We start from the raw sequence: 12,297 nt of genomic DNA on the forward strand, positions 1-12,297 counted from the left end.
GAAATGCATTGTTCGGAACACTTCTTCGAGACATTTCTTCGATAGATGTAGAAGGACTCAAAAAAAAAAAAAAAAATAATAATAATAATAGTTTGAAAAATTGTTTTGTAAACATATTTGTTGAGCCTTATGCGTTAAACGTATCACCAAAACTTATGAACATTTGACATTTTCATATAAGTAAATATATATATATATATATTTAGAAAAATAATATTTATAGTCGTGAAATGAAGTGAAGTGTGTAAGTGTTGTATAATCTTTTTAAAAAATAATAGATAAATATAAATCTGTATAAAAAACTAATTTTTAATAGTATTCCATATTCTTTTTCAGAAGGATTGTATATTATTTACGCATTTTACAATTATATTTAACATTATTAAAATTTTAGAAATATAAACTCATAATATAGTACATTATATTATAAATTAAATATACGGTGTAGCAAGTTATATAACTTTCCTTTTACGAAATTTCTTTCATTTTGAAAATTTAAATGAGATTTACACAAACCGGTTAATTTTGCCCCGATAATTACGGGTCATCGTCCGTTCTGCCTAGCTATATAAATAGCATAACCTGAGACTCAGATTCGAAAACCCCCGCATTCATCTGAGAGGCGTCTTGATAAACGCCGCTCCTTCCGAAACTCTCCGAATCTTCCCGAAACTCATCTTGTAAATATGAGAGAGTGCATCTCGATCCACATCGGCCAGGCCGGTATCCAGGTCGGCAATGCCTGCTGGGAGCTCTACTGCCTCGAGCATGGCATTCAGGTAATATTCTCTCGCTCACTTGCTCATTCCCTTCCTTTGCTTTTACCATTCTATTCTTTCCGGAATTTGTTGTGCTAGCTGTTGCTTTTTATTATCTCCGATTCTCATTTCTCTTCTCGATATATGGTTAATCTTCGTAGAAAATTTTAATGTATTAGCTCAACGACGTGCTGTCATTAATCCTTGCTATAGAACTCGTTAGATCTGGCTTTGGATGTGGTTCATTTTTCACTTGAAATTTTCTAGTCCAGCTAGATCTGCGGTTTAGATCAATATTTAATTAATTTTTATGAAAGTTGTGGTATCCATGTTTGTAATAGAGAAAGTATTTTGAGGGTTTAGACATGCTCGTTTGAAAGTTGGAAGAAGACGGATTTTTTTTTATCGGCAAACATGGTGGCCGGTGTCTTGAAATTTTTTCTATTATTAGTCTCAGGCAACGGTTCTTCTTTTTGAATTCGTTTTCATCTTTTCTTCTACATATAGTGTGCGTGCGTGCGTTCGTTTGTTATATATATTGCTCCATTTAAATCAGGCAATGCGTAAATTTTCATCTGCTGAAATTTTGCTTTTCCCCCCAGCCTGATGGGCAGATGCCGAGTGACAAGACAGTTGGCGGTGGAGATGATGCCTTCAACACCTTTTTCAGCGAAACTGGAGCTGGGAAGCACGTCCCTCGTGCAGTCTTTGTTGATCTTGAGCCTACTGTCATTGATGAAGTGAGGACTGGAACATACCGCCAGCTCTTCCACCCTGAGCAACTCATCAGCGGCAAGGAAGATGCTGCCAACAACTTTGCCCGTGGCCATTACACCAGTAATATTTTTTTTTTAGCTCCGTTCGTTATTGTATGGGTCTTTGAATGCCATTTTTTTTTTTTAACGATCCTCTGTGGCTTTCTGGTGCAGTTGGGAAAGAGATTGTTGATCTCTGCCTGGACCGGATCCGCAAGCTTGCAGACAACTGCACTGGTCTTCAAGGCTTCTTGGTTTTCAATGCTGTCGGAGGGGGTACCGGTTCTGGTCTTGGATCGCTGCTTTTGGAGCGTCTCTCCGTTGATTATGGCAAAAAGTCTAAGCTCGGTTTCACTGTCTATCCCTCACCACAGGTGTCCACATCCGTTGTGGAGCCATACAACAGCGTCCTTTCAACTCACTCCCTCCTTGAGCATACTGATGTTGCTGTGCTTCTTGATAATGAGGCCATCTATGACATCTGCAGGCGCTCCCTTGACATCGAGCGTCCTACTTACACTAATCTTAACCGCCTTGTCTCTCAGGTATAATGAAATTTCCAAGATTGTGGACATTTTTTGGCATCCCTTTGAATTAAAATGGATGCTGTAAATAATGGGTGATTGTAATTCAGGTGATCTCGTCCCTGACTGCCTCCTTGCGGTTCGATGGAGCCCTGAATGTTGATGTGACTGAGTTCCAGACCAACTTGGTTCCCTACCCCAGGATCCATTTCATGCTTTCCTCCTATGCTCCTGTCATCTCAGCTGAGAAGGCATACCATGAGCAACTTTCAGTGGCCGAGATTACGAACAGTGCCTTTGAACCCTCTTCCATGATGGCAAAGTGTGACCCACGCCATGGCAAGTACATGGCTTGCTGCTTGATGTACCGTGGTGATGTTGTGCCCAAGGATGTGAATGCAGCTGTGGCCACCATCAAGACCAAGCGCACCATCCAATTTGTTGACTGGTGTCCTACTGGATTTAAGTGTGGTATCAATTACCAGCCACCCACTGTTGTTCCGGGAGGCGACCTTGCTAAGGTGCAAAGGGCCGTCTGCATGATCTCTAACTCAACCAGTGTTGCTGAGGTGTTCTCTCGCATTGACCACAAGTTTGATCTCATGTATGCCAAACGTGCCTTTGTGCACTGGTATGTCGGTGAGGGTATGGAGGAGGGGGAGTTCTCAGAGGCTCGTGAAGATCTGGCTGCCCTGGAGAAGGATTACGAGGAGGTTGGTGCAGAATCTGCCGAGGGAGAGGATGGTGATGAAGGAGATGAATACTAGAGGCTCGATGTAATCCCTTTTGATGTCTGCTGTAATATGTTGGCTTTTGTTGCGGTTGTTTCCTTTTAAAGCTGTTGCTGGGCTTTGTATGTGCTTTTCTGCAGACTTCTGCATTATCAATAATATTTTTCTGTGATTTGGAACCCATGATGGCTCTGGCTTTGTAATACTCTTCCTATTCGGCTTGACGCATCTTATGGTGTCTATAAAGGCTTGTATTTGCGATAATGGTTCGTTTGAGTTTGTGAGCTGTAGTGCTTCTGCTATTTCCTCTCATCATGATAGTACAAATCTGGACTTGAGAGCTAGTACGTAATTCAACCTGTGGAAGAAGCTGAATGTGATACAAAAAAGTGCTCTTGATTTGGCAATTGGAAAAGTATCAGTGTTAATTGATACACCATACTATTAAAGTTACCATGAAAAGAATCAGTGTTCTATATTTTTTTTTAATAAAATTTTACTACTAAAAAGCTGGTTTGTTAATAGAAAGTCAAAATATCAATAATTTTTTAGAGTTTTGCTACACAATCTCCACTACACTCTATACTCCACATTTTTTTAAATTTTAAATTTTTTTTTGAGTTTATTCTTTTTAAATTATTTCAAATTTTCTATTCATTATTCATATAATAAATATTTGATAAAAGAAAAAATAATAATAAAAATTAAAAAAAAAATGTAGAGTGTGAGGAGGATGTGAAGATTTATTCAATTTTTTATACTATAAAATTATATTTTCAAGTCGGTATATATGCTCAAAAGGGTCGAAAACTTGAAACCCTTCTCGAATTCTCTCTCTCTCTCTTGCTCACACCCCATTCCCTTGGAAGAACATTTAGAGGTCTCGTGTGCCCTCTAGAGTTGCTTTCTTTATATGGAATGCCGCCCTTGGAAAGATCTTGACCACAGACAATTTGAGGAAGAGAGAATGTGTAGTGTTGGATTATTGTTACATGTATAAAAAGAATGGAGAATCGGTAGATCATCTTTTACTACATTGTGACCTAGCGATGGGGTTGTGGGATGAGATTTTTCGAAGGGTTGGTATGACTTGGGTAATGCCTATGAGGGTGGTGGATTTGATGGGTTGTTGGAAAAAATTGCAAGCCAGTCATCAAGTGGCAGCAACTTGGAGAATGATTCCGTTGTGTATCATGTGGTATATTTAGACGGAAAGGAATGCACGTTGTTTTGAAGACAAGGAACGAACAATGGTGGAGTTGAAGAATTTTTTTCTACGTACTTTATTGCTTTGATTTTCAGCTATTGTATTAAATGAGGATGATATTCATGAATTCTTATCCTTAGTTCATCGCTCTTGGAATGTATTTAGGTGTTCTATTGTATACTTCTTGTGTACTTGGTACATGCCTATTTCATTCACATCAATAAAATTTATCTCTTATTTATAAAAATAAAAAAAAAAAAAATTATCTCTCTCTTGCTAAAACCCTAACCACCATTGCCAATCTAAGCTTCGTTGCCTCGTGCGGTCATCTCCCTTGCCCTATTTTTTAGAGACTCGAAGCATTGTTTCTTGGAATGGGTTTGATGACCTTTTATATTCAAATTGAAGGGAAGTTACTTCCAAGGACTGAAGAGAGTGTGGGAAAGGGTTGCGTCGGACATAGGACTGAAGAGAGTGTGGGAAAGGGTTGCGTCGGACATGATCCTTACCTATCCCTTCTCTCTTCTATTTGAAATATAAAATTTAAAATTTGAATCTTATATAAATCAAATCTTATCATTTAAGTAACGTGAATGGTGTGCTATATATACAGACTTGAGAATATAATAACTCAACAATTATATATCCTACAACTGTGTTTAAACACACTTTGTGATTATGTGATATCAGATGGCAATGAATGTGTAATTGCAAGGTGTAGGAGAGGTCACTTCATTAGCGTATATGTACCTCATTTATCTCGACAGATTCAACCCAAAAGTCTCATATTATTATTAATTTAATAAACATAATTTACTTAGTTGTTTTGTAAGAAACAAAAACTCAAAGCAATGATAAATCTTCCCTATATTCATTTAGTTTATTCGGTGGCCAAATAAAGCATATTTTTTTTTAAATAAAAAATAAAAAATTAGAAACGTCCTAGCTTTTGCACAAGGCGGTTCTCTATCTCCATTCTCTTCTTCATAAATGAGGCATACTTGCAAACTAGTTGTTGGTCAGCAGCACTCACAGCTAGCTTGCAGCGGAGAGATGTCTTGTCTAGCTTGTCCTCGTACATGCTTGAGATGGGTACAAAACCACCCTTTTTACACAGCCAACCATGAGCAGCCCTCAATGCAGCTCCGAGGGAAGCCGAATCTGTAACAAAGAAAGAAGATTCAGAGGTTTCTCCATCAGGCACAGCTCAAGATAAAAGAAAGAGATATTATTTTAGGGAAGAAAAAGGCCACTTTGAAACTTACAAAAGGCACTACCCGACTTGTTTAGACTGGGATATTGAAGGAGCAAGATGTTTGATGTTTTTACTAATGTTTTTTTCATTGCATAACCAGAACATGTCTCTGTTTAGTTTTCTAATTATAACTATTAGAGATGGGAAATGACACGATAAGATGTACACTTCCTTACCAGGTCTCTCAACTGTATAGACATCACAGCCAAAAATGGAAGCTATTGAGCTAAGGATCTTTTGATTGGTCGACGCTCCCCCAGTGGCTATTATTCGTCTTGGAGGAGAAGGCATCCCAAATCTTTCTGCATGAGCTCTCATTGAGAGGAACTGACCTTCAATTAATGCCCGAACCTGTAAATGGATTGACTTTTGTTCATCAAGAGTCCATGTAGGATCTCATCTGCTTAAGTCAACAATCAATATTCAATTACTAACCTCAGATGGAGGATCAAATTCCTCAACTTCCTTCTCATTCAGGCTCTCCAAAGTGTTTTCTGAGAAATTTTCCAGAACATAGCGATGGAAACCAACTGGAGCATAAAAAATTGTAAACTGTCAAAATTACATAAAACTATCCAACCAGTCACTGGGATCCTCATTGGCCTATTTGGGAGATCCGAAACTACCATCAGTTTAACCAGTTGTTCTCCAATAGTATCAGGTGGTCGAAAACACTTGATGGTGGATCTTAGTGCTTGTAATGCATTTCAAATGTTAAGCACAACTATCGCTTATGAAAAACCATCCCAAAATTCGGGGAAATTCAGCAGGATGGGTAATGATACACATAAAATCTTTTTTGCAACTCTTTTACAACTTAGTTTAAATGGAAAGTGATAATGTAAACTTCCAACAGGATAGGCATATAGAAAAAGCGCAATGCTACACACCACATCCCCCTCTTACTTTCATCCCACTATATAAAATGTGGCACTTTTATCCCCCTTGGATCATTTTTTTTAAAAGAAAAATTCAAAGGTTAGCAGACAATGTCTACTCATCATAGTGGGATAGATGTGAGATAGGAGTGTGGTATGTAGAACTTTCCATTGAAAAAACATGCCTGGCCCCAGTCCAAATCTTACCTGGGAGGGGAGGAAGAATTTCATGCTCCTTGTAGTAGAAACCCATCTTTCCACCTATTCATAAACTAAAATGAGGAAAGAAACAAAGCAATAAACAATTGACTGCAAATAACTACAAAAGGAACGTAGTAACAAACCATTTAAAGGTGGAGTTTGCTCCAGAAATTTATTGAACACTTCCCAAGACTTCTCTGCATAGTGGTTGCGGATATCTGACATCAAGATATGGGTCACATAAGAGAAAAATAATATGGCTGAACTGGAACCCATGGGAATATGTATCAGACAACATGGTACCTTCACGAGTAAGAGACCCATTCTTGTAGACCAACATTACCATGTAATTTTCAGGGTCCACTGGATTGGGGAAAACATGTCCTTCCAGTCTAGGTTGAGGCTCAGTGGTAATCCCAAAGACCTGAGCAATAAACATGGCCGAATTAAAGCTAAAGCCAACTGTATATATACAGATAAAAACAGCAGGTTCAGTACTATCCAAAAGAAATTAATATTGAGTTTCAGCTAATTATTTATGTTATGCAATATTGAAACTAATCAAGCACCTAATGATGATGGTATGTATCTCCATTTAAGGAAATGTTTCTGCCATCGTCGCTTGTGGTCTAAAGATAACAAAGTCCACAGTTTCTCTTACAAATACACAGACCAAACAATAAGTTCATATGTTTAACTTACAGAAAACAAAAATGTTTAACTTACAGTGTCACTAGTGCCAAGACTGATTGCCAAATCCCCTGGAGTATTTAGGGTTAAACCTGCAGGTCCACAGTGCTCTTAGATGATAAAAAATTAATGAAATTGGAGACGACTGCAAGCCATGATTAGAAGAGCAAAGGAAGGGGGTGAGGGGGGGGGGGGGGGGGATGTGAAGCTAAATCTTTTCAGTAATGATTAGAACCTTTTTAATAACAACATAAATGAAAAACTAGTAGCGCAGAACCATTAGTAGATGCTAAGGTATAAATAAAACAAAGAATGCTTTCTTTTACATTTTCACTTCATCTCTAGTAAATGCCCTACTTTGAATGTGTTAAAGGGTATACGGGGAAGGAGTTTTTGGTAGGATAAAAAATAATGTTGCAACAGAAAAGAGAGTACTCTCATTTTACAAAATGTAGCTTCAAAAGAATGTTTGCAAGTACAGATGGGCCCTGATTTATGCGTCTTTATTTACAAAAACTGGTATGCCCCGGACAATGCAATTTATACCACGACTTTCGCTCTGATAGCCATTGATGCATTGATTTCCTATTATGTACAAAATTTCAATAGGTGTTGTAACACTAAATTGGAGACATGAATGCATTGGATGCTGACATTGTGCATGCTTAATTGTTTCTTGTCACCGGGAGATCTGACATACATTGCCATTAGCCAAGAGATTACTGAAGGCCAAACTTAGATTAAAATTTTACAGAAAGAACTCTTTATCTTCTTCTTTAGTTTTAAGCTACCTCCTTTACCCACCTAACATGCATCACATGCATTGATATACTGCTAGAGAACAGGCTCAAAAAATAATATAGATTAAAAAAGTTAATTCAAATCTTCTACGAAGTCTTAAATATTGAGAAACTGACTCAACATCTATGAATGTTTTGCTGTTCAATTACCGTGTAAAGAAAAGGCTTCATACGTTAAAACCATCACTTTTCTAAGACAGTGAAATTTTAACTTTGCTAAAGAGAACATTTAAAGAGGCATTCTCACTGATTAACTATTTAGAGACTGATGGTACAATTTCATGGCACAGAGAAATTCGATGGTCACAATCAAAATATTTCTAAAGCTGTTTAAGATAAATTTACTACAAACAATTATTGCAAGGCATTTTGTGGAACATACCGCACATACAAAAACATAACAAATATAAGAATAACTAACAAATAAATATGATAATAGAAGTTGGGATGAGAAAGGATCATGCACCTGCCAGGCTGTTTGGGTTGTCCCCAGACCACTGAATAACCAAGCAATTTTTATTGAAGTGGAACCTGAAAACAGATGAATTTGAATTCTAGACGTCAACTAAAATATGTTACAGCAAGATGCATGTGTCTTGTATATACCTACATGCACATGCAAATCCCAGGGTACTTCTCAATCCAAGGTCTGATAATGTGATCATATGCAGATGCCACTCTTTGGTTATATTAAAATTCGATAGGCACTAATCTTTGTTTTGAATTTACATGTTTTTAATGAATAGAAACAGTTAACAAAGATAGCATTTCACGGCCAATATTAAATACCTCAATGCAGTCATCAAATACTTAAAGCTCAGCAAAGCAAACACTATGGCATTTAAAGAGAATCAAATGCTTGGTTAATTAATAAAGATGTATGTATCCCTAACCTCTCCACAAAGTATGAAGCAATATAACCAGCAACGGCATGGGCAGGGGCTAATTTCCCAAGTTTTTCCTCCAAACTAGGGGCAGTGGCCTGTAATTATATAAAGAATTCAATGAACATTAATCAAACTATGATCGCAATTTTTTAAAACGTGGCAACATCAATTCCAGAATAATCACGGCTTGGTCATAAACAAGGGTGTCCCCAAATATTACAAACCTCTAAAACTATGTTAGACCAGGTCCTTTGCTTAATGTCCATCAAGTTCATCCCTGCACCATCAGTCTCATCAATGGAAGCATAAGTGCCAATAAGAAGAGACGCCATAAAAGAGCTAACAAGGGAGATCCTCTCGGTATCATGATAAACTTCCGGCTGCATTTCAAATATCTTCTTAATCTGTGGACCGGTGTATCTTTCATGTGCACGCGACCCAGTAAGTCGAGCTAACTCCAATGCCCCACCAACAGCTTTCTCAATCTCTCTACATTGAGCCGTAGTGCTGCTGTCCATCCATATTGGCGATTCCTTTATAGAAAAGGCAGTGCTAAGCTGTTCCACCAATGTCTTCTTGGGATCCAATGAAGAAAACATTGCAGAACTGCCATTTTTCCAGTACACGCTACCATGTTGCTGTCCACTGCCAGAAACAGCAGCGACTTTCCCAAAATCCAATTTTTTCGAGAGTTTTTGAAGCATGAGATCCAAAGCTTCCACCCACATTAATGTGGGTGAGACAATTCTGCCATTAATGGAGGGGTCCCGGAAAACCCCATCTCTGGTCTGGTAATGGGGCAAATCAGTGTCAAAATGGACCAGCTCTGAAGTAAAAATGTTGAGATTGGAGTCCAATACAGTTCCCTTCAAGGACCTTTGAGAAAAAAAAAAAAAAAAAATTATTTCATTCAACTCAGATTACAAACATTCCAATCTCACACATATAATTATCATAAATACAAATTAAAATAATTGTACCCCGAGATAAGCCCCTGATCAATAACAGTTCAATCCCATTATATGAAAGAATTCCAAACCAAATATGATAAAAGTATAAAAAAAAAAAAAAAAAACACCCATTAACATAAAAAGACACCAAGTCCTTCAAATAGCGATCTGGGTACTTTTGATTTGCATATTATAATTAAAAAAAAAAAAAAAAAGAAGAAGGAAGAAACAGAAGAATAACGAGTAAATTGTGGCTTACTGAGTAGAACTGTCAAATCCGAGAAAATATGAATCTTGAGGGAGAGACGAGTCCATTGCAGCAACACTCTGCTCCAAGTCGCTTTCAAAGAAACGCAGAGGGGAGAAGTAATTACCGGCGACTGACAATATGGAAACTCCTTGAAAAATATTCATTTTCTCTTTCTGTACAGTAAATGTAAATATATAGACATTAAATAATAGATTTCTTTTTAAAAAAAACATTAAAGGCAACATTTAAAAAAAAAAAAAAAAAAAAACATTAAACGCTAGATTTTTTACGTATATGATAAGAGAAAACTGAAAATACAAAAGAATAAAGTTTATCTTCCTTACGTAACCGAGTTTTTTACATTTATCCTATCCTCATCTCTCTGTTGAGAGAAATGTGGCAACAACTCTGATAGGCCAGTCTCAGGGCAGCGGCTTGGAGTATTGGTCTGTGGGAAAAAGGGGGAAGTAAAAAATAAAGTTTCGGAGGGCCTGGGCACGATGGGCTGAGTCATTACACTCACAAATTGAAAAATATCACATACCCTACACTAGACTAATACTTTATAAAAGTAAATAGATTCAGATTGTGTTTAGATGTTGAGTTGAGTTGAGTTGAGTTGAGTTGAGTTGAGTTGAGATAAGTAGAGTTATTTATAAATAATAGTGAGTTGAGATAGTGGAGTAAGTTTTGTAAAGCCACTTAAAATGAGTTTAGATGTATTTGAATGTTAAAATGAGTTTAAATATATTTATACAAATTTGAAAAAAGTTAGGAGTCCCGTATAAAGAGATTTTGAATTGAGATGAGTTTAGTAGTTTAAGTATTGAGTGTTTAAATATTAAACTCACGTTAAAATTAAATTGAACTGAGTTAATCTCAGTACAACCTGACAACCAAATAGGGCCTCATGGTTAATCTGTTGAATTTTTTAATAACTTACCAATATATAAAGATGACTTTTGATTATGTTTGGCCCAAATTTAATCTTGTCCTTTTCAATTATATATCCATCGAATACATATAAAAATAGTCTTTTCAAAATAAGAAGAAATTGCCCAAATCTTCTGCATTCGAAGAACTTCGTGAAAACTTAGGGTTAGTTTGTTAGAATACTCTACTACTATTTATTATTTTATTATTAATTTTTATTTACTTTTTATTACTATTCACTACTATTATTTACTATTCAATATTATATCATTACTTTTTCATTACATTTTCACTACTGTTTATAGAATATCTAAGATCATCTTACTACCCAAATGCAAACTAAACCTATCACTATGTTCTTGAAATATCAAAGGCAGTAATTGGGTAGATAGAAGATTGCCGTGCAAAAACTTGCATCAGAATCTAGCACTTCTGTGGGGGTTCTCTCTAGCTTTTCTATGGGGACTAGCAATCTTGGTGTGCTCACTTTACACGTACTGTTTGAAAATAATACCTTGGTATTTTGTGGGGGTGAACCCAACTCCTCTCATTTGAGGCCCTCTTTCCATGCGTTGAAGCTGTTTCTTGGTTGAAAATGAATTTGAACAAGTCAAAGTTGGTTCTCATGGGTATTGTTTCTAATATCTTCTTAGCATATTGGATAATTTGATCTTCCTTATCATCAATGGCGAAGACTTGCTACAACACAACAGGCCTCTCATCATTAGGCCAATCTCAATCAAGATTATCTTCAGCAAGCCTCCTCCCCCTCAGAGGCTTCTTCTCTCCAACTAGTTCATCTAATTTAAGAAGCCTAAGATCTATTTGATCTAGATCTTTCAGATTATGATCTTCAAATTGTATCATAAGAAAAATGTGAACTCTTCAATTATCCAAGAGCTTTCACTATTCCAAAAGACGCAACAAGACAAAAGAATCTCATCAATTATTGTTGTCTTCCAACCGACACAATAAGACAAATAACTTTCGTCTAGAGGAATCATCATTATTAACTTTTATTGTTTCAGCTAGCACACAAGACAAACGGCCTCGTCAATTATCATTACAGCCGAACATATCAAGACAAATGGCCCTATCAATTATCATTTCAGCTTACGCATCAATTATCCTTATTTAAAAAAAAAAAAAAAAAAGATCAATTACCCTTACTGTATATTTTTACTGTTTGGATGTCTATAAAAGGGACTCAAGGATCGGAGGAAAGACATTCAGAAAAATCATTCTTCTCATGATCTTACCCTCCCTCTTCCTTTGCGAAAAATAAATCTTCTCCTTTATAATGTCTTGTTAATGTATTTCGCTACCACTACTCTTGAGAATTAATCTCCTTGTAAATATGCTTTCAATAATATCAAGTACTTAATGATTAATTCCTGGTTTATTATACATTATCTATAAGTATGTTTTCAATAATATCAAAGTTGCTTATTTCCTGGTTTATTCTACATTTTGGTATC

At 36.5% G+C, this 12,297-nt stretch overlaps 2 protein-coding genes across 4 annotated transcripts; one reads left to right on the top strand and one right to left on the bottom strand.

The window, feature by feature from the left end:
* Window positions 1-473: 473 nt before the first annotated feature.
* On the top strand, window positions 474-2,949 carry LOC121242529 (tubulin alpha chain-like). Of its 2 annotated transcripts, XM_041140393.1 has the most exons (5): window positions 586-779; window positions 1,361-1,595; window positions 1,688-2,058; window positions 2,148-2,608; window positions 2,694-2,949. In XM_041140393.1, exons 1-5 carry the CDS (start codon window positions 687-689, stop codon window positions 2,815-2,817), a joined length of 1,284 nt encoding a protein of 427 aa, XP_040996327.1. In that variant the 5' UTR covers window positions 586-686; the 3' UTR covers window positions 2,818-2,949. The 2 variants fall into 2 exon arrangements, with proteins under 2 accessions (XP_040996326.1, XP_040996327.1); XM_041140392.1 differs by having other exon boundaries at window positions 474-779; window positions 2,148-2,949.
* A 1,794-nt stretch (window positions 2,950-4,743) lies between these two features.
* On the bottom strand, window positions 4,744-10,331 carry LOC121242530 (xylulose kinase 2). 2 transcript variants are annotated; one of them, XM_041140395.1, is made up of 12 exons: window positions 10,236-10,331; window positions 9,896-10,059; window positions 8,911-9,562; window positions 8,693-8,781; window positions 8,266-8,330; window positions 7,036-7,091; window positions 6,613-6,733; window positions 6,453-6,527; window positions 6,316-6,369; window positions 5,666-5,760; window positions 5,407-5,581; window positions 4,744-5,136 (listed from the first exon to the last, which is right to left on the bottom strand). In XM_041140395.1, exons 2-12 carry the CDS (start codon window positions 10,048-10,050, stop codon window positions 4,907-4,909), a joined length of 1,767 nt encoding a protein of 588 aa, XP_040996329.1. In that variant the 5' UTR covers window positions 10,051-10,059; window positions 10,236-10,331; the 3' UTR covers window positions 4,744-4,906. The 2 variants fall into 2 exon arrangements, with proteins under 2 accessions (XP_040996329.1, XP_040996328.1); XM_041140394.1 differs by lacking the exon at window positions 10,236-10,331 and having other exon boundaries at window positions 9,896-10,124.
* Window positions 10,332-12,297: the final 1,966 nt, after the last annotated feature.

This window comes from Juglans microcarpa x Juglans regia, chromosome 8D (assembly GCF_004785595.1).
Source record: "Juglans microcarpa x Juglans regia isolate MS1-56 chromosome 8D, Jm3101_v1.0, whole genome shotgun sequence".
Lineage (NCBI taxonomy): Eukaryota > Viridiplantae > Streptophyta > Magnoliopsida > Fagales > Juglandaceae > Juglans > Juglans microcarpa x Juglans regia.